The sequence below is a fragment of the Podarcis tiliguerta genome (assembly GCF_965153285.1).
Source record: "Podarcis tiliguerta genome assembly, chromosome: 6".
In the NCBI taxonomy this organism is placed as follows: domain Eukaryota; kingdom Metazoa; phylum Chordata; class Lepidosauria; order Squamata; family Lacertidae; genus Podarcis; species Podarcis tiliguerta.
In genome coordinates this window covers 58,786,421-58,809,438 of record NC_139539.1, presented here as the reverse complement: position 1 = coordinate 58,809,438, position 23,018 = coordinate 58,786,421, and the positions used below count along the sequence as shown (strand labels likewise).

The 23,018-nt window shown below is 42.8% G+C and overlaps 1 protein-coding gene across 17 annotated transcripts in view; it reads right to left on the bottom strand.

Moving 5' to 3' along the window:
- The window catches only part of NFIA (nuclear factor I A), a 403,887-nt gene that overhangs the window by 271,386 nt on the left and 109,483 nt on the right, over positions 1-23,018 (bottom strand). For 6 of the 17 annotated variants that reach the window (XM_083448120.1, XM_083448111.1, XM_083448125.1 and 3 more), the window contains exon 1: positions 4,348-4,975. The exons of 9 other annotated variants lie outside the window; for them this stretch is intronic. In XM_083448120.1, coding sequence (XP_083304246.1) covers positions 4,348-4,374 — 27 coding nt within the window. In that variant the 5' untranslated portion in view covers positions 4,375-4,975. Of the gene's footprint in view, positions 1-4,347; positions 5,036-23,018 lie in introns of those variants that run through there. 2 more of the 17 variants (XM_083448124.1, XM_083448115.1) reach the window with 2 other exon arrangements.

Below are 23,018 nucleotides of genomic sequence, written 5' to 3'. Positions count from 1 at the left end.
AAAGAAGCATCTCTATTTAACGCTTTGCAAGGTCTCTTTTCTGCTCAATTAAATACAGGTGTGAAAGAAAGAAAAAGTGCCCAAATGATTCTAAAAACTGTGGGCCTCTCTGGATCGCAAATGGTTAATTGCTGTATACTGTATCTAAAATATAACAGACAAATGACAATTTGTTACATATTTCAGTAGAAAAGATTCTTGGAAAGTACATAAAGGGGCCAAAACATATTGCTGGGAATGGAAGGGATAGGCATTTGCGTGAATGTTTAGCTGGGTCTAATATATAAAATAGACATTTCACAAAATGATGATTTCTGACCCTCCCTTGAAACAACCCAGCTTTATATGTCAAAGAAGTACAAAAGACATATTGGGAGAATAGCAGTTTCAACAGCAGTAGATCAAAGGCAGAATGCTTATTTGCATTTTCAAAAATGAACTTTAAAAAAAAACACACACACACCAAATGTATCACTAATAGAGGCTGCCACTAACAGCAAAGTAAACTATTACGCAGGATACAACACACCGAGGCCTTTTCCACACGCACACAGAGACACAGTTCAGAATAGTCAACAGCATCACAAATGGGGCCTTTTATAATGTTTTATCTTCTATGCTGTATAAAACATTTGCTAAAGTAATTCACTGCAAAATAAATGATCACTTCAGATATTGGCTTTATCCTTAAAACTATTTTCTACATTTTATTAACTAACCTTGCATGCTCGCAGTCCTTCCTGGCTCTAACTTGAACTCCTTCCCAACTATACTTCTTTTATTCTATTGTAAAGCCGAGTCAATAGCGCATGGTTGAAAAAGGTAAAAAATAGCTAAAAGATTTATGTAAAAGCTTCAAAAACCACCAAATGGCCTTGAAATAATGATACAGTGAAGAGGTCCATCATTGCTGATATAAGGACTGTTAAGCAAATAGGATTTGTCAAGATTGTAGATGGAAGGTTTACTGCTTTTTCAAAATAATTCTACCTCATGTACAAATATACCCTTTTTAAAAAGACAGCCTCCAAAATCTCACTGTGAAGGTATTAGAAAAGGAGCAATAATATAAATCCAACAACTGAGATGAATTACAGCTTTATATTTTATGTTACATTACGGTTTCTTCAATTACCAAGGTTTTCCTGGTGAATTTAAGAAATGTCCAGGTATGTGTGCATAATCACTTTAAAAGATTAAAAGTAGCCAATTCAAAAAGTGGTAATGGGGTCTTTGTCCTAAGTTAGGATTAGAACCAAAACTTCTCATAAAGTTTAGTAAGTTGCATTTTGAACAAGGAAGATTGCTTTAAAAAGAGCATATGCATCTTCCATTATTATTTGCCGGGGCTGGGTAAGAGGAGATAACAAAAGTGAGTTTATAAATCCTTTCTGCGGCTCGTAAGTATTGCGCTTCAACAAGCACATTGCCACAACTGCACAGCTAAAGTTTGGCTCACAGAACAACAACAAAATTGGTGTATATTTGTAAATGAGAAAAGGCGACCGGAAAAATAATCTGAGCCCCTCTACAAATAAAAGCATGCAACATTATAGCAATCTTTGGAAACACATTTGCACTGCTCCGTTTGAAAGTTAGTCAGCTCTATAAACTCTCAAAGCATCAATACTTTAATAAACCATAGGCCAACGTATATTTGCCTGCACATCTATGATGAGCTGTTAATGTAAAGCCAGGACAATGTCAGATAAACAGCAAGTAGGTAAATCACCTATAGTGGTGTGGAGGGGGCCACGGAGTAGATAACCCTTTAACAGGTACTTTGTCCTAGTCTTCCAGCTCCATTAGCCGGGTATATGTGCTTTATGATTATGTTTTAAATCATACTAGACAAATTTAAAGGAGACAAGGGTTTTGAAACGCTAATACAACTACTTAAGCCTTTCCTAATAGTATAACTTATGGTTTATATGTATCTAGTTCTATATTCGAAACACTCTTGGTGGGTTGTATAAAGACGCCTTTGAATACCTAGACGCTATTTCCAAATGTGAAATGAGAATGCAGAGCGCTTTGCAGCAGAATGTCTCTTATGTTAAGATTTCCTTTTTATATGTGCTATAACTATCTGAAATCTGCATGCTGTATGATTGGGCCTACTAAAAACCAGAATACCCAGATACAGTATGCATACGAGTGTGTGTGTGTGTGTGTGTGTGTGTGTGGTGAGGGGGAGAGTGGGCAGCTTGAGGTAGGTGTATGCATATGTTTTAAAGAGTGGGAGATCTGTACTACCCTGTGTAAATAAATCAAAGGGGGGGGGATAACTGGGTTGAGTTCTCCATGAAGTAAGACAAAACTTTTCACTAGATCTAGTCTTCGGACGATGTACAGAAGCTCCAAACACATTCCAGTGTATGTTTGTGGCATCTGCCTATAATCGACTTTGAGGTTGTTAACATAGTTAAGCTGCATTGTGTACCAATTCTGGTTGCAAGTTCATGGATTACAGGTTAGGCAGCGAGGTTCTTTCAGTGACTGAGTTATCCACACCTAAGCATTTACTTGGTCATCTTGCAAAATCCACTGTGAAGCCCTCTTTTAAAAGGAACCCACACATGCACTTCAAAACCCATACAAAGGCAGGAAATAATATTGGACGCTTGGGTCCCCAAGTGTTTCACCCCAAAATCATCATCACATCCTGCTAATTGAAGGTGGGTAGCAGCACTCTGTGCCAGAAAGACGTCTTGAAATGGTAATGAAAGAACTTTATCTAAATCCTCTAGAAACTTTCACCGTGTAAGACTGGGAGGCAACAAACTTCCAACAAAGATTACTGAGTTGCAGAAAGAGAAGGGAAAGGGAAGGCACACACACGTATATATATATATATGAATACATATTGGGGCTATGTTTCTAAATTGTGGAAATAAATCCGAGAAAGAAGATAGGGTGTGTGACTGTTATCTGAAGATTTGGCGCTGCCCTAAAGTTTTCTTTGGCGGGGGGGGGGGGGCACCACGCGGGGGTGGGTAGGATCGTGTTTGAGGTTAGAAAGGAAAGTTGTCCGAAGTCTTAGGGAGCAGTTTCCCATGTGTTGCATAGGCGTCAGGAACAGAACCCTTCCGATTCAGAGCAGTGTAATCGGAACGGGATCTGGAGAGGTGGGTGCGAGGTGGGGGTGGTAGGGTGGGAATCAGGTCCGAAATTATTGCCAGCCCACGAAGAACTTAAGAGCTGCTGCGTTGCAAACAAAAGGGGTCGAGCAACTTTATGCGAGAAGAAACTGCCTTCCCCGCCTCCCCTTTCTGCAAGCAGGACGTTGCAAGTCCAACTTCCCAAAGGAAACAACCCCAGGCGAACGTGACACCCGAGCAAGTGACAAGGCGCACTGGAGGCAGCCGGGGAGGCAGCTCTGGGCTGGGATCGCTGGGCAGGGACATGCAAGGGCTGCAGTGCCCGCCGAGGATCCCGAGCTGGGTTTGGTGCACGAGAGGAGCGGGAGGGCAGGCGCTGCAGGAGGCGCTGCAGCAGGAACCGAAGCAGCAGCAACGAGGGGCTCCGGCTAAGAAACGCCCGGGGGTTCCTGAAACATCCAGCTAGCCGTGCAAAAAACCCCGTGCAATGTCTGGAAGGGCCAGAGCCCTGGGCATAGGTGCAATGCATCTCTCTCTGGCACTACGTCTCCGCCTGAGACTCAAACCGAGGGAGCCGCTGCAAAAGCACCAGCCACACAAATTCGAGGCTGCTGAACAAAAAGTGTGCGAGGAGTTTGGGGAGGTATAGCAATGCAGCTCGAGCAATGGGGAGGGGGGAGAGAGATGCATGCAGCACGCAGCTACTCAATGCTACACTTTAAAAACAAAACAGAAAGCATCTAACTGTATCTGTGTCGTGTGTTGCTCCATTTGCATGCATTCGTCGCCTCGGAAGCACAAACAGTGAGTATTGATTTCAGATGACCAAGCATGTAATGGGGTTGCACGACTGCGAAACACGTGCAGATCGTCCTCGAACGCGCGCACACGAACACGCACACACGGGATTTCGGCGCGACCCCCTCCGGCCGCCTCCGCCAGATCCCCCTTCCCTCCGGCAGGGACGTCTGCGCACCCCAATATTAATTAAACCCTTAATAACGAGGCGCCATTAGCCATGTGTCGCTACAAATGGCCGTGCAAGAGCAGGAATGCAAGCGAGTGGGAAAGAAAAGTTACTTTCCGCCCGCGGGATTTCGCCCTCCCGCCCTCTGCGCCCCCTTCCCGCCGCCAGGCTCCCCCGAACCCCCGGCCAAGACAGACAGACGAGCAGACAGACAGACAGACAGAGAAGCCCCTTGCCCTCCTCCTCGCCCCCCCCAATGAATCCGAAGAAGCTTCTTACCTGGGTAAGACAGAGAGGAGAATACATGGTTGCTGCGGGGGGGTTTGTGGCTTGGAGGTGTGTGAGTGAGAGGGAGAGAGAGAGAGAGAGAGAGAAAGGGAGGGAGGGAGAGAGGGAGGGAGGGAGAGAGAGAGAGAAGAGAGAGAGAGAAAAAGAAAGAGGGGGGAACAGCCGAGCCTGCTTCTTGCTTTCACATTTCCAACTCTGCTCAACTGCAGCCAGCAGCGCTGATCAGCTCCATGAGCTGAACTTTAACCCCGCCTAGAGTTTCCCTAGCCTACACGCTAGACATGTCTCCTGTGCCCGGGCGTTAAAGGCATAGCGCGCACTTCCCCCCGCGCTCGCAGCCCGGGCAGCCTCTCGACAGCGCCCGGCTCCCTCCAGCTTCCCCGGGAACCTGCCCGCGCGCCTCCTGCTCCTGCTGCTGCTCCGCTCTGCACCGCTCCGCCAGCAGCAGCAGCAGCAGCAGCAGCTCGCTCGCTGCCTTGCCCGGGGGAGGGGGGCTGCGGTGCTACTGCTCGGCCAGCCCTCCCGATCCCCGATCCCAGGCTCTCAGTGCATTACTGGGTAGCGCAGGCAGCAGGAGCCGTTTGCAGGCAGGGCTCCCGAGCGGCGAGAGGCTCTGCAGGATGTGCTTAAGCAAACAAAACTACTTTTCCATATTTCTGCCGCTTTCGCGCTCCCCTCCCCCTCCACGAACGCTCTCGCTCTCCCCCACCCCCACTTCTCTCCCCACCCCCACCCTCATCCACAAGACCTTCAAGGAGATCGTCTTAAGGACTTTGGACTAAACTTTCGCCATTCGTCTCATGCGGAAAGAGACTTTCCGAAATCTTACAGTAGCAGTAGCACCCATAGAAAGCATATAGATACAGATACAGAGCATTTTTCTAAGGGCTGGCAGACAAGTCGTGGCGCACTGTGGATTTGAAACTTTGCAAATTGCTTTCCCAGAAATCGTGTCCCCAAGTAAAGCTCTAATGGGTGGGGCTTTCTACATTGTTTTGTTTAAATATGAAGGCTAATAAGGCATTAAGTGTGCGGCTTCTAATAATTGTGGATATATTTGTATGGACTGCTTTGTATGAGAGCATGATCACCAGCCGAGAGCAGAGCCACTTTCAAGCTCTTGGCATATGAATGTCGGTTAAAAAACAAAACTCAGGGCACTTTATAGCCAAGGATGCTTATTTTACTAATAATGCACAGCTTCAAAACTGCACTGCAACCCTCAAGCAATAAAGTTACTACTTAAAGTTGCTCAACTTTGAATTGAGCCTTCTGTCCTTTATTTATCTTATAATGCATTGTTTTGGCACAAGAAAGGTTTGGTTTTGGGGGTTTGGAAAGTTTCCAGTCAGACAACTTTTCTTTTATTGAGTCTTACATTTTCTCTCTAGTCTTTCTTCAGTCTCCTAAGTGGCATCCTCTAGTCTTTCTTTCATTTCCCCAAATGCTGCAGCTTTCAGACACTTGCATATCCACAACCATTCATAATTTAAAAAAAAAAAAAGACATAAAGAGGAAGAGAATACCACAAGACATACCACATTCAGCATGCATGACTTCTGATGTGGACCAGAGATCTAGGTGTTTCGAATTTAAGAATGTTTTAAAATACTGCAAGGACTTTTAGAGGAAAATACATTGCCCAAGGCTATTAAGGGAGGAGGCCTAAGTTGCTATATCACTTTTATCTCCTGGAGGCCCTTCCTTTTCCCAAGTTGAGTGCTTCACTAAAATTATCATTTGTGGATTGCAGATGTCTAAGCTAAGTGCAAAATGACCTTCAGTTTTCATTCATACCTTTTAAAAAAAGAATAAAAAGAATGGCCCAATACCTGTCAGTGATATAATGACATGGAAACACACCCAACTAAACATTTTCTGGGATCTCTCAGCTTTCCAAGTTTCCTTGACAGAACTTTCTGGCTGACAGTCTTACAAAAAGCTAAAACACTGAGGAAAAAGAAGTGACTAAAGTACTGATTATTTTTTTTTAAAAAAACCTCACTTATGATTTACGACTTTCAATTTGTTCCCTAGCATGCTATGTCTTTCCTTTATTTACTCATCTGCCCCTCTCTCCCAAGAGTAGCTGGTGGTCCAATGGTAGTCATACCTTGACCTCCTTTGTGCTCCCTACATATTGTATACATACTGCCTGCTCCCACAACCAATTCAGCACATAGCAGTCACCAGATAGTCCTGCATGTGCCTACTCTTAACCAGGCTAGGCCAACCAGTCACCGCATTTGCCACCATGCACAAGTTGTTCAAAATGTACAGAGATGCTGCTACAAACACTGAGAAAGGGGTGTTTGTCCTGAAACTGACAGCAGAATGTGAACAGGGCAATAAATGCACCACTGCTTTAGCCACAGACTTGTAGCCCAGCCTGACTTTACAGCATAGTTGTGCGAATAGTGTGAATGGTGGCATGACTAGGCAGACAAGTTAGCTGGGAATGGTACTTTATAAGACCCAAATGTCTGTGGGATATGTTTTAGCAAGAGAGAACACAATCATTTTACACATATACTAATGTTTTTCACCTTTTCCCAGTCTCACGTGCCATAAAATATTAATCCTCTCTGTGTCTGTATTCATCCCATATACATACATACACACACGCGCGCACACACATATGCATCCCTACGAATGCTTAGGGAGATGTTTTAAGATTTCCCTTAATCCACAAAGCAGACAGGGGAAGGCTAATTTGTCAGCGAGGCAGGATCGGGCCCTTGGCTCCGCTGCCGTCGCTGGCAGACGGCTTTGCCGTACGATTTCCAGCTCTTTGTGGTTAGGAATATTATCTTAAGTAAGTTTTGGCGCCCTTCGTAAGACTTTTGGACGTGGGATGATTGTTTGCGCCCTCTAGGCAGACGTTGCATCCAAGTTCAGGCACTGAGCCTTTGCACATCCGCTCCTTCCTCGCCTTCCCCACCCCCTCCAGAGAAGCCTACACAAAAATGCTCTCACATCCGCGCGCGCCCTCTGGATCCCCCATAAACATACACACACACACGAGTGTGTAGCTGGGCAAGGCACAAACATAATATAAACTTTAAGCTTCCCTCCTCAAAAGAGGCGCAAACCTCGCTGCAAGCCCCCGAAAAGGTTTCCTCAGGAAGATTCCCCCACAGAGGGGAGGAGGGGAAGTCCGCCGTCCCGAGGGTATAAAAAGAGATATAACAAGAAGCGGGGGAGGCGGGGGAGAGGGAGAGAGGCGGTCAAATACACTTAGAGGATCCCGCTTCATTAAAAACATTGCAGACGAAGATCTGGCTGAAGCCAACATTGTCTCTTTAAAAGGGGAACTTCGAAAAGTGCTATAGGCTGCTGCTGCTGCTGCTGCTACCGTGAAATGGTATATGTCTCTCTGTGAAGAGACTTTCTGCCGTGAGCCCTCCTCCTATCCATATTCTACCTGGCACGCTGCCCGGCATTGCATTTGCCATGTTTTATTTGCAGAAACTTTTACCTCGCCAGCCTCGGTGAAATCCTCTTAGATATATAAATTACGTCGCGGAGGGTTCACTTATACGGACCATCTTGAATATATATCAAGGAGAGACTTAACGGGAAATCGCATTAATATGATTTAAAAAGTTTTTAGGCAAGAGAGATCTTTAAACCACTTCCTCGGGGTTAGTTCCGCTGGTCGAAAGCGGGAGCTTGCTCCGGAGCAGAGTCGCTCGACCACCGGCAAATGACAAGTGAAGTCACGACTAGTCGATACTTTCCACGCCATCCCCCTCCCCCAATTGCAGTTTTCTTTACTTTAAAGCAATTGGGGGTAGTCTCCCCCCCCCCGGAAAAAAAGTCAGAGCGGGATAGTTTCCTCGCAGCTACTTTTCCAGTGGGGATTTCGCTGCCTTGGCTCTTAAGCGAGATCTGCCTACTCGAGCGCCCTGGCCGCTGAGAAACTGGGGGCCCCGTTGGCGTCCATTGCCCGGCGCGAAGAAGACGTCCAAACTTCCGCTTTGGAAGAGCGGGCTTAAGGAGTCTGCGATGAAGTTCCCGAAGCGTTTCGGAAAGCCCTGGCCTTGGCCAGCTCGAGGACTCAAGGACCTCCTGCATGGCTGCAGCCGAGGGTTTTACACCGGAAAGGGCTGCCAGAGGCTATTTCGAGCGCAAGTGTGTGGTTGGTTATGTTGGACTTGGTTTCTACTGAGAGCTCCGGTCCAGAGAAAGACAGCCAGCCTGGCTCCCAACCAGCAAGTTCTAAATCTCCCAATTCTCTGGAGTTCAGTGCAGGAAGGAGGAAAGAGAAGAGAGGGAATATATATCATGCCACCTACCTACCCGTGCGCGCGTTTACGCTCTCTCTCTCTCTCTCTCTCTCTCACACACACACACACGGATCTTACAATTCTCACAATCCCTCCTCACATAAGCAAATTTCACTCGCTGGGTGAGATTTAGAGTTCAGCACTTCTCAGTCCCACTGATTTAAATGGTAGTCAAGTGAGTGCCTAAAACTGCAGCTCAGATCAACAACGAGAGTTCAAAGTGTTTATCTTTGACTGGTCCCAGTAAATGAAGAGGGGGGGGGGTCACAAACTCCAGACGTGCCTACCCAATACGCAGTGCATATACACGTTCGAGGGACTCATCCAACGGTCAAGCATAGAAGCATAGTTTGCAACAGAGAATAATTCAACAGGGCAGGGTCCTCCAAAGCACTTTGAAGTCTTCCGCCCTAATCATGCCTACTTGGGAGTAAATCCCCGTGCAATCAGTGGGACCTGTAATCATGTTAAGGGGAGGGACACCCTCGATTCCTCCAAAGCACTTTCATATCTTAGGATGCCCCCAATCACGAGTAACAGTGGTTCAAACCAGGCGATGATCGGAACACACCAGAATAAAATAGCAAACAAACAAAAACAACAGTGCAGTCAGAAAAGGGGGGGCCTCACTGGTGTCATCTCCTCTCCTGCATAAGAAATATCGACAGCAGAGTATATATTTGGGACAAGGTTGCTGCAGAAACGCTCAGGGGTTTCAATCACAGAGCACAAAGGTGAATGCAACGTTAAGCAGAACTGATCGCGCCATGCACTTTCACTGAGAGAAAACTTGGTTTTGTTATTACAGATCTCTCAGCAAAATCCAGATGTATTATATAGCTCTGCGCTGGTTTGACAGCTACCAACTATCCCTCGGTGCGCCGAGCAGAGAGAACTTTAGAGAAGAGGGAGGGACGAACGCCACTCGCTCTTTTCCACCTCCTTCCACTTTGGATATTTCGAACATTACAACATCCAGCCTGTTCTCTTATTGGATGGCGCTTTAGTCCATCATAGACATTTGCTACATTGATTAGAGAATGGGCTTGTCAATTACATCCCTAGTCTAGACGCTTCCTTTTGTGTTGGGCTGCCTGCCGATCCCAGACGTCTTTTTACAGAGCTGAGCACGTACATTTGGGGGGGGGGGGTTACACCGAGCAAGCTCAGCGGTTTTCTCAGATCGCTGGGGGGCGGGGGGGAGAAAAGTCTAGTGCACGCAGCAAAACCCACCCACTCTGCCTCTTATCTGGTATATAGTGCGCACACGGGAAACGCAGTCCGTTAAACCTTACTTTGAAGCAATTAAAACAGGTTACAAAGCAAACATCTGCAATACAATAGCCATTAAAACCTCACGTCAACCACATTCTCTTTTCCGTTTTTGAAAGCATGGAAATAAAAGGCTGAAGAAGACGCGTCCACGTACCATTGCAATGTAAATAAAGAGTACGTGAGAAACTTTAAAAGGTCGAGTCAATGGGCTTCATCATTAGTTCTCACACGTTGCTCTTTTCCATAAAAAATAAATAAACTAAACTTGTAGCAACTGAAAATCATAAAGATTTTTTTTTAAAAGGTAGTTAATTACCAAGCTGCTGGGTAAGCTTTTTAAAATATAAATAAATAAATGACACCTTCCGAATCAAAACGATTTGTGATGGACTCTCTCTAGCCTCTCTGTTTTTGAAAGCGATCCAAGCCGGGTTGGCTGGGTTCTCAGATTCTCTCTCTCCCTGGCTTTGCCTTGTGTGCGTTGGATTGTGTTAGACTTTGCAGAAGTTGCAATCGATTCGACAGACTTCCCCTCCCCCGCTTCCCAGCCCGCTGATTTCCGCAATCGCTGCAATTTGCATAGGAGCCACACACACGGGGAGGAGGTCCGTTCTCACGGAGGCCAGCGCTGGACCAATCGCGGCCTCAGGAATTCCTTTCAGCGCGCGCTCCGGCCGGGAAAGCGCTGCCAGCAGACTAGGCCTCCTTCCAAACACCGCAGCGGCAGCAGGAAGGAAGGAGAAAAGGAGGGGAGCTCTCTCTCTCTCTCTGCGCAGTGCGAGCCCTTTCTGCAGGCGGACGCCGCGATGAATGGAAGGGGGTGGGGAAGAGCAGGAGGCACGGGGGGGGGGGGAATGTAACTGGGCGACTGCAGATTTGCTGCACGGCGCAGGACGGGTCTTTCCCGAAATGTAATATTCTGCCACCGGTTCCCTTAGCTGAATAGTGCGTGCACTGTTCCATCCTAGGTGCATTTACTCGGAAGTGGCCCCCTTTGAGTTCGCTGGGAATTGCTCCCAGGTAAGAGGCGTAGGCTTGCCACTTAAGGGGTCAGAAATCCTCTCTTGCACAAGAAAGCTCCATAGACCCTAGAGCCTAGATTCAGGATCCCATCCGGTGGAAGTAAGCGATCAGTTTTACCCATTACTTGGAAGTAAGTTTCCTTGCAATTAATGGACTTGCTCCCATTAATTCACATGGTGTGTGTTTGAGGAAACTGTGTCTGAATGCTTAAATTTTAAGCGCAAGTGTTTGGGAAGAAGCACCAGTGAAACCAATGGGTACACTATCGTGCAGTCCTTGGAGTAACTTCTCTCTTTCCAAAATCCTTTGGTCATTTCATTCATTCATTACACCATTCAACTTGAAAAGTAGTTGCAAAATGTCCAGTATCTACAGTACCTGTAAAAACAGACCACTAAAAGATCTCAACCATCTGCTAGTGTAAAACAATTTTTTCACTGAAATTATTTTAAAACTGCTGCTTGCAATGTGCATTATGCTCAGTTTCTGTGATGCTATTTTGGCCTGTTTAAATCAGGAAGGTTTCTCCCTTTGTGGACAAGTCTTGTTTGTGTGTACGGTCTCACAGATCAGCATATTTAAGGCTTGAGGCATGCATATCTAGGAGAGAATGCAAATATAATGCTTTCTTAAATTGCATGGCAGCTTGTTCCTCTCCAGCAGTGAGAATTCTGCAGCAAAATCAGGCAACTCTATGAGAAGAAATTTTGTTCAAAGTTAAATCTTGTCTTTTCTTTTTCTTCTGTGTCTGCCCCTGCAATCTGAGGTTTGGCTTGTTCACAGAAATTTGCTTTGCAAGTGGCCTTCTGCAGAAAACTTGTTCTATGCTTGTGACATGTGATCCTGTTTTGATTGTGACTAGCATACAAGTGGATGGAGTAGCTGTGCCTTGCATTAGGGCAGAGCTTAGGAACCTGTGGCCTTTCAGATAACGTTGGCCATTGACCATGCTAGTTGGGCCTGGTATAAGTTAGAGTCCTACAACATCAGGAAGACCCCTGCATTAGGAGTTTGGAATAGATGACATCTGGGAAATAGAGAGAAATAGAGGTTTTCTCGCTTTGGAATAGAGAGAAAACCTCAATGCAGAAAATACTGTTTAGTTGGCTAACTTGTTTCAGTGGCATTGTAAAACGCAACACTGATCATTTGCAAATTATTCTTAGATCCTCCTCTTAGATCTTGGATCTTTTAGCCCTATTCAGCTCTAAGATTTTGCCAGCAGGGGAGACAATACCAATACTGGATTGGATGGCGTGGTGAGGCAGTGGCACTCACCCAAACTTCTGGCTGCTGAGTTGCTGCTGCTTGCCGAGAAGGAGAGGGGTGAGGCAATAGGAAACTGCATTGTGGTGAACAAACTGGCAGGAACACCATTTTTCCCCCTGCCATGCGCTGATCCCACCCAGTAAGCAGCAGCGATGCAGGTGCAAGGAGGTCAGGTAAGCACCACTACCCCACCATGCTGTCCTCTAGTGGTCAATACTGTGCTACATGAACAAATAGATTGAATTGGCATCTGATAGGTTCTTATTAGATATAGCAATGAAGGCATTGTCTGCACCTATGTTCACATTATGAAGGAACAATGTAGAAGTGCAGTCTGTTGGGCAGAGAGAAGGAATTCTGAATGTTTCATTGCTTTCCCCCCATTTAATAATTTGGATTTTTAATGTAACAGACACTGCTAAATCAACTTTCATCATGACAAAATATTGAATAGTCTCAATTTCAATCAAGCATAATGTCCTATATCGTAGTCCACGAACTCAATATTGAGTTCTGCTGAATCCTAGTTATAAAAACTTGAACATATTTATTCTATATACCAGGGGTCGGCAAGGTTTACCTTGCCTGGGCCGGTTCACTCCAATGGAGATCCCTTCATGGGCCGGATTGCGTGTGCGCCTGAGTGTGCATGCCTGTGATTTCTGGCATCTGCGTCTGTGCAGGCGTGATTTCTGGCACTGTGGAAGCAAGCCCCTGCGCTGCGCTGCACTGCACTGCACTGGTTTAGCACAGTGCGGGGGACTCGCTGAGCGGGTGGCTCAGTTCGGGGGCGGCTCAGTTCGGGGCGGCTTGTGGGTTGGTTAAACATCCCCCGTGGGCCGCTTGTGGCCCATGGGCCTTAGGTTGCCAACCCCTGCTATATACTCTACAAGTGTGGATCCTTATGTAGGCACCATCTATGAACAATGAGTTAGCAACAGATACATGAAAAACTGTGCAGAACAACAAACTTGTGGGGTGGGGGCAGAATCCCAAAGGTGCAAAAAATAAAATAAAATTGGCCCATTGCGACTGGCCACAAAGGGTTGGGGGCTTCCCAGAAGCATCTAATTGGCCATTGTGGAAACAAGATGCTGAACCTGATGGACCACTAGATCTGATTTAGGAGACAATTCCTATGTTCTCATATCTCATATGTATCCTGCCTTCAATATTTAAAATGTAAAATTGTTCTAGATCTGTTTTTTATTATTATTATTATTTTAAATTGCTATGTGTTACTGAAAGTAAGCAGGTCTTGTTTATCAACAAAGAGTAGCAGCTGCAGTCCAGAGCTTGTCCCATCTATTGGACACGCAGGGTGGGGTATTCGTCTGACTCTTGGAAGTGGAGCATGAGGACATTTGGACATGCACTAGCTGTTTGTTCCTGCTACTGTTGTTGTTTCTGTTAATGCTGATTCCTGTGACGGCAATTGTTTCAACAGTATTTTTTGTCAAGAATGGATGACAGGAGTGTGCTTTGCATCTTCTTCCAGCCTGACCATATCCAGGTTAGAAAAAAAGCATTGGTGACTAAGCCGCAATATGAGGATGGTGTGCATAAGTGATGGTGCACTACTGGCGCAACTCAAAGGAAATGGCACAGGGGGATTCATGAAGGGCTGAAGAGTAGGTGTGGGGGGGGGGGGAGTAGATTGGCAGGCTGGGAGATGTGGTTGCCCTAGTAACTTTGGCAAGTTTTGGGACTAAAGGCATTGTAATGTAATGTTCACCTTTATACTTTCAAATTCAGGACACCTTTTTCATCTTGAAAGAAATTGTTATTGAAGCTCAAATGTTTAGAGATTTTTTTTTTTTTTTTACTATGGTTAGCTCTAATCAAATTGGAAGATCAAAAATAGGTAAAAGCGCACTGGAGTAATTAGACTTATGTAAAATTATTAGAGTGGTGGCAGAATCTTGAATTACATGGATGAAAAGTTACATTGTTGATAATTGGCTATTTGCACAACTGGCAATATGCATTGATCACTATATATTCCTGAAACTTTCCTTCCATTTCCTAGGTTAAGAGTGCAATAACATTCCAAAGTTTGCACATACATCACACCAACCTGAGCTGCTCATATTTTATATCTTCTGCCCACTGGGATCAAAATGTTGCCATCCTCTACTGAATTGATCAAGCAAGCATTGTTAAAAAATTAAACTCACTATCCAAAATGTTAGTCTAAAGTTTTGATTGTTGCTAATATACTTTAAGGTATGGTACAAATTGTGTCAGCTCACCACCACCCAAAGAGCAAAATGTGTATTCTTCTTGTTAACTTCTTTTACTTCACAATTAAAAAATAGAATTAAAACTTCTGTTATAAACTGTAAGAAGGACACTATAGAGCAAAGTGATAGTTCTTGTACGGGAGGTTAAATTTTATTCATTTATTTCACAAGATTTTTATATCATTTGAATGTAATAAGCGCTCAAATCAGTTTACAAGAAGAACAAAACAATAAAATTATCAGTTCAAAACAGTTTAAAACTATTCAAAACATTCAGAGAATAAAAATAAACAATAAGCTAAATACCAGATTAAAACACTTGTTAACATTCTGCATGTCTGGATAGGCTTGCCTAAACAAAAATGTTTTCAGCAGGGGCTGAAAAGAATACAGTCATACCTCTTTTTACATTTGCTTCGTGATACGTTTTTTCAGGTTGCGTTCTGCGGTGACCCAGAAGTACTGGAAAAGGTTACTTCCGGGTTTCACCACTCGCGCACGCATAGACGTGCAAAATGACATCATGTTCATGTGCAGAAGTGGCGAATCGCAACCCGCATGTGCGCAGAAGCGGGTTGCGTTCCTTTCGGGTTGCAAATGGGGCTCCAGAACGGATCCCGTTCGCAACCAGAGGTACCACTGTACAGTGAAGGTGCCTGCCTGAAGTCAAATCGGCAGGGAGGTCCAAGGTGGAGGTGCTGCCATGCTAAAGCACTGATTTCTTACAGATGCAGAACAAGTATTATGCAGCATATGTAACCATGCCAGTTCCACAAATCTAAGTGGTCAAGTGGGCACAAATCAGGCAAGATGATCCAACAAATAAACTGGTCCCAAGATGTTCAAGGCATTATATACGAATAGCAACACTCTGAACTTCACCTGGTAGTGTATCAGGAACCAGTGCGGCTCTCTGAGCAGAAGTATTATATGCTGATAAAGTCTCACTCCTGTCAGCCATCATTTTAGGGTATTCTGCACTAACTGCAGCTTTTAGATCAAGCACAAGAGGAAACCACAACTTTTTTCATCACCTTCCCCCCAAAAAGGAGTATTTGTAACTGGTTGATAGTTGTTCCAGTCTAAAGGATCCAGAGCTGGTTTCTTGCAGAGTGACTGCGCCACTGCCCCTTTCAAGGCAGAGGGAATACCCCCTCACACAATATAGCATTAACCATGCTCTGGACCCAACCAATCAGACCCCCTGTGCTAGATTTTAAAAGCCATGAGGGACATAAGTCAAGAGGCCATGTGGTCAGATATATTGCTGCCAGCACTTCGTCGTCATTAGCAGACTAAGCTACAACTGATCCCACAACACATAATTGATTCTGACCCTGGGTACTTCAACCAGAACTGCAACAACTCCAGCGTCAAGATCACTCCAAACTCAAGCACCTTTATCCTTTCCTCCATGCACTTTTGCTTGTGGTCCCTGTTGTCTACAAGGGAATGTGACCCCGAAGGCTTGGGTCCTTCTTTCTAGTAGCCACTGGCCCCACCAATGTCTTCTATCCCCTGCCACACTTAACCTCTTTCCAGCCTTTCTTACAGCATAGCGTGGACCAGACTGTTTTCTCTCACCACTCTTTCTTGGGCTCTCTGCTGCACTTTTAACTCCTGTAGCTCCACTGACTCATCCTGCTACCCCTACTGCTTCTGATGGAGCTATGCTAACTGTTACAAGGAAATGAAGCCTTGCACCATGGGGCTTGGGGAAAGCTAAGGCATATAAAGAAGGATTTTCACCAAGCTGCTGCTGAAGGTTATTGCTGAGAACCTTTGAGGGATTTCAGAGCTCTGAAAATCAGAGGGGACATGCATTGTGTATGCACAGCATAGCTACGGCATGCCAACTGAAATTTCTAATTTTATAAAAACCAAAGAACAGTCCCTATTTAGCCAACGTTTTGAAGACACTGGCCAATTGCTGCCCCCACAATTCTACCAACACCATGTGCCACTTTGCCTAATGAAACAAACTGTTGCACATGATTCTGTTCGAATGAAAATAAGTCTCTTGTAGGGCTAGAGTTTCAGAACATGTCTGTAGGGCCTGTCTAGACAGAAATTATCTTGTATTACAGATAAATTTACAGATTAAGCAACACAAGTTTCTGCTGGGGATAAACCTATATTAGTTTAAAACCATATTTGTTTTGTATTTTTAAGAATCAGTTTAACGTTGTGCATTTATAGCGGAGAATAAGCTGAGAGAGGATGCCACATAAAGATATCACTGCACAAAGTAGTAGAGCATCCTTTGCCAACCTGATATCCTCCAGGTGTTTTAGACTACAACTCGCAATGCCTGATGGAAGTTGTAGTCTAAAACATATGGAGGTTGTGGAGGGTTATTGCACTAGTTCAGCAAAGCTGCTAAATAGATTAAACATAACTGTACATTCAAATGATGGTGATTATCTGATTTTAAGACAGAGAACAGGAGAAGAGAGAAAGCAATTGAAAAACAACAGCTTTACAGTCATACTGAACATTATCAGTGCTCCAAAATTCTACTTTTGATGGTCTACAATTCTATTATTTATTAACATTTTAAAACTGTTTTAATCTGAGAGGGTCTCTGGGTTTATCACCCAGTAGAGTGGCCATTCTATGGAGGCTAATTCTAAATTCTGTGCATGGTTTGTGACTAACTCATACCCAGAATAGACACATTATAATCAATTGACTTAGGTCCAAATTCTACAATGTGAGATGCAGCCTATAATGTGCAATAGCTACAGGGACCTGCTTGCAAGGCACTTGCTTGCCCCTTAATTCATGTTGCTTTATAGATTTGATGGCATAATTTTGCACAAGGACTGCTTAAACAACAGTTTTAGATATAGCAGCATAAGCAGTTCTCTCTTGTTGATAAGGGAGGTCCACAGCATCAAATGGCCCCTCAGCTGTTCTACATGGGAGCTTAGGACAGCTCCCTTAATTCAAAGTCAAATTTGATGGAAATCAGCTGACCAGTTTAAATGTGTTTTAAGCTGAAAAACCCATAGCTTGGTAGTAAAACACATGGTTCATGTGCAGAAGGTTCCAGTTTATCCCTGGCATCACTTGTTAAAAGATCTCTGCCCAATATCTTGGAGTGACACTACCAGAGTAGAAAGCGTTGGCCTGGATAGATCAAAAGATCTGGTGATAGAAGACAGCTACATGAAAATAATATGCGTTGTGAGTTTACTAGTGAGAAATATTCTAGTTTCATTACTTTAACACTGCAAAAGTGCAGTAAATAATGCATTCGGTTCTTGATTTGCTGATGTATGCTTGTTAGCAGAAAGTAGAAACTAAGAGCTTTTCCAGATATATGTACATACTGAAAAACTAAACAGGCAGATAGTTATTTTTACTCAAGATGGTACTTCTATTTCCATCTGCAATAAAATGTGTCACCACAATCTTTAATAAAAAAAAACTATTGGAACATCCATTTGAAAGTTCTCATGACATCACCAATTATAAGTGGCACACTTCACTATTTTGTACACCTTAAACTCCTTATTTCATTTAAATATTTTATTTTTTAAAGGCTGAGGAACCCCTCACTACAGCACTCAAATTATGGATGTTATCTGCTAGATCTTCGGACCAATAGGAGACAAGAGTTCTAACTATTTAGCTAACATTTTATTGGCCTTCTCCGTATAAAGAATATAAAACAGCTATGTACTATGACTTCCCTGCACAATAGCATCCTAATATATAAAAATCCTCTGAAGGTTTAAACAAAAAAGCAGGATTGTAAATTTCTTTTTTTGTAATAGAGAAGCTGAAGCCTCAGTGTTGCTCATTACCCATCATATAAATACTGATCTCTCTCTCTCTCTCCAGGTATAATCTCTAATCAAACTGGTTTTGTAGGTTTTTGTGTTTCAGGCTGGGTCCTAGCAGCACACACGTTGGTAAGTGCAGCCATTAGGAAATAATCATCAACGTATTTTTCTTCATTGTGCGCACATAGAGAACGTTACTTATGGGAAGTAATATTACAAAAAATAATAACAGCAACATAATTTTACATATAACCCATGTGTTTATAGCCCTAACAAGGCAGATTATAATTTAAAAAAACTTAAATATTAATTACATTTTAAAAGACTGCTGGGAGATTGAAAGGTGACAAAGTTAGATATCAGAAAAAATAGAGCTTCATTGGTGGGTGATACGACACAAAGGTTGGCTTCAGATGAGACAGTGAATATCTCTTAACATTGAGTGGCACACATTTTCTGTAGCAGAGGCTTAAAAGCAAATTTCAAATATGGCCAGTGCTCAAATCATTCATTGCCTTTATTAGGACCTATGTCATTCTAAATTCAATCTGCCACTCTTTAGGAAGCCAATGGAAAGAGCACAGAGCTGGACTAATGTGACCACTTCCTCTCAAGCTAATAAGCAGTTATGCTGCTGCAGAAATTCTGTATAAATTGCGGACAATGGGGTACCATTACTGAAAATAATAACAACACCAATAGTCAAAGCGACATGGACTGCTGTGACAAAGTAGTTATTGAATAAAATAAGGATGTGGCCAATGCAAGTTGCACAGCTGAAAAGAAACACTGTTGCATCATGTCTTATATGTGATATTTCATGAAAGAAGTTACATCGTAACTTGTAACAGTTGCACTTGTAACAGTTAAAGGTTTTCCAGCCTCAACAAAGTGGAGATATAAAAATAAGAAGGGTTTGCTTACCATAGTTGTCCCACAAGTCTACCCGTGAAATACTAATGACTCCTTTCCCCACATATTAGTGATTTAATTAAGCTGTGCCCTTCCTTTTCATTGCCTGTATTTACATTTGTAAATAAAAGTTTGTGTTAAAAGGGGGAGGGCGTACCATAAAATTCATACTAACCTACATCAATCATAGTTCAATTTACAAGACTTACACATAAATTTATTACAGTTGTATTTTGTCTTTTCCCAAAGAACTCAGGTAAGTTAAAGGACAGTGCTCAGTGCTGTCCTTTTCATGCAGAAACTCCTTGGTTCAATCCTCAGCATTTCCAAGGAGAGCCAGGAGAGATCCCTGCCTAAAACCCAGGAGAGATCCCTGCCTAAAACCCTCTCAGTTACAGTATCCAATACTGGGTGGACCAAGGGTATAGCTCAATATAAGGCAGCTTCCTCTGTTCCTAAGTAGGAATTACCCCATTTTTCTATCAGCACAACAACCATGTGAGATAGGTTAGGAGAAACAATAATGTCTGGCCCAAGATCACTCAGTGAGCATCATGGTTAAGTCGGGATTTGAACCCAAGACTTATTGGTCCAATTATGACTGCAGTGCACAGCAAATTATTACATCAAATTACTGCATCATACTGACGTACCCAACAATTTGATGGGTACAAAACAAAGTTGCAGGCTTGCAGCATTCACATGGCAAGAAATACTTAATAAATTGTGGCTAGGAGCAGTTAATGTATTTCAGATTCATACCTAGGAACCATTATCAATGTCTTTCTAATGCCCTTGGCCAGTAAAGCGAGATGAGCACCGCAACCCCAGAGTCGTCCGCGACTGGACCTAACGGTCAGGGGTCTTTTTACATTACTAATGTAAATGGGCATTACTAATGCCCAATGCCCATTATTATCTTTTTTTGTATCCTGATCTGGATCAGATTCCTCCAGAAAGTACAAATTTGCACCATTAAAAGAGTTGGTATTTTCCCACTGCCACATGTGAACTGAGTCCTATAAACATAGGAGCATGATCCACAGAGCTGCCAGTGCTCTTTCAATGCATCACCGTTGGATGCATCACATTCTTATGACAATAATACACTGAAATGATTTTTATATATCCTCATAGTTATCCAGATCCATCACACTGGAGGTGCGCCAAAGCTTTAGCAGGACCATCTTTAAACAACTTTTTCCAGACCTGGAACTTGGGTGTGTAGCTAATGGTGGCACTGATCTTTCACACTGCAGGTGTTAGTAGCTAGCTCTGAACCTTGCAAAGTCTACTATCCTACGGGGAGGCTGGCACTGATCCTTACAAATGAGATATTTCTATAAATAAAGGTCTCATTTGTTTCCAGCCTTAAATAACCAGATTGGGGAACAAACAAAATAGGAAACAGTAGGCCTTTGTAGTAACAGGACAGACACGTCTTCCTTCATAACTTCACGAAAAACTTACAAAGAAACTCATTCTTATCCTTTATGATCAAAAGACTTGGCATCCCTCACTCTAAGGTGGAGATTATCATCGTCACCCAGCAAAAGATGCCAACCTTTTCTTAGAAGATAGAGCAGGCAGCCTTCTCTAGGTAGGCAGCAGTCCCTGGAGCAGCTCTAATAAATGACTTATTTTTATGTGTTTAAAGGACAAACTACATGTTACACTGCAGCCACATACATGGGACCCAAGATTGTCCCTCCTCTGTTGCAATGCATTCTCAGCAGGAGGTGATTTGCACTGGAGAACCCTTCCCTTGAAACCTAGCCCTATCTAGCCACCCTTAACCCTGAAGGGCTGAAGTTCTGTTTTTCACAAACAAGTGTCTGGATCCCTGAAGGATGAAAGCAGTTGGGAGTTTCAGGGAGAAAGCAACTGAATGGGGAAGAGTTAAGCACTCTCTCACTTCTGCCCCTTGTTCAGTGCAAATCATGCACTCCAGAGGCATTGTAATATACAGCTGCTGTCTAACATGTAGTGTGCTGCTTGGGTAGTATTTTGAAATCAGTTTCCATCTGGAAAACTATAAACCCAAAGTGTAGCTTCAAAGAAAAATAAAAACATTTGAAGATTGAACATAAATTGTGGCGTATGGAGAATATAATAATTCTTCATTAAACCATACCATCAATAAAATACACCAAGCCATCTTTCTTTGGAGAGGCTTTAAAAACAACAAGCCAACCAGCCAGCCAAGGGCTGTACTATTTCACAAACAACTCTACCATATCAATGGTTACAATTTATTATTTATCTGCACTTAGAAATTTGTATTCTTACGCTACCAATAGGTCTTGCTTTCCAGATCAATAATTTTATATTGTGTCAAGTTATAAATAATTAGCACTAAAAGCTAATTATTACTATACTAAGAGCATTTATCAGTTATTGGTACAAATAATCAATGAAACCTTTCATTGCACATTAAAAAAATGTGGATATTTAATCAGGACTGTCCCTGTAAAAAGGAGATCAATGTATATAGCATGGTTATAAATCTTTTGAGTCCAGCAATGGGGTTGATAGTTTTACATAGAATTTGCTATTGTTTCACGAATAGAAATCATATCCTCGGGATAAAATTATGGAATGTTGTGTTATTTAATAATAAATTTTACATTTTTAAATTTATTAGTTAAAAGCAAGTTACAACTCAAATTTGTCAAATTGGCTTACAAATCTATACATAATAAGATAATCTGAGGCCTGTTCTTATATATATTCACTGCAATAAGAAAACAAACAGAAAAACTGCAGTAAAATATGTTTCAAAATGCACAATGTTTTTAAGAGGCATAATTACTGCAAACTGTATTTATGGACTATGGTGATTAAATGGCTGATTTATGTGACTATTTTGCTACAGTGTCAAAAAAGCGAACCGACTAGTTTTGTCTGCCTTTTATAGTTGTTTGCTACTTTATATGCTATTGAATCTGAAATTCTAGAATTGAGGCAAAAATGTAGATTGTAACAAGATAACTGATATAAGCAAGATAATCTCACCCAACAGAACAGTATGGAAGAGCAACATGGGTTTGTGAAAACTGGAAAATATCTAGAATGCTACCTTTCAACCCTAATTATGATGATCCCAGCCAATGACAAAGAAGTGACAAACCTAGCGGGTTACTATTTAGTTGTCCCCATACTTGCTACTTTCTCATAAATAGACAACAAAATTCATATGAGAAATGGCAGAGCATTTTTCCAATGGCGATGATCTTCAAGTCATATTTTCAACTTCCTTAAGTACCATAACTTATTGGGGCAAACCTTGTGCCCTAAAGAAACTGGGTAATAAATTATACTCAAGAGTATTTCCATTGAAGTTAAAGGACTTAAGTTGTTTTCAGTTTGTCTACTTGAGAGTATGATACAGCGGATACTACCCACTGTATATTCAGGGAGAGATAAGGTACTAAGTTCCAGCAGTTATTTTATCACTGCTGGTTATGTATCACAATGCCTGGCTCTAAACTGGCCTTTAAAACTAGAAGTTGAACCAAACCTATATATTGAGATGTATAACATGAAGGAAGTGTGTACGTTCAAAGTGTGAAAAAGCGTATATTCCCCACCCCACCCCATTATGGAAATAGGGAAAATTATATATTTTAGAAGTCTTATTTTCTCTAATTCAGAACCTAAGTTATAAACAGAAACATAAATTTTTGGTGCAAATTTCAGTGCATAGAAAAGAAAAACAGTTTACCATACAGTGGAGTTTAAGGAACTTTAAATGTGCTACACTTTTTAAATTAATAAAGTTAATATACATGTTAATGATGATTAGGATTAGCCAAAAAACACAGACAGCTTTTACAGATAGACACTTGATTCCATGGACA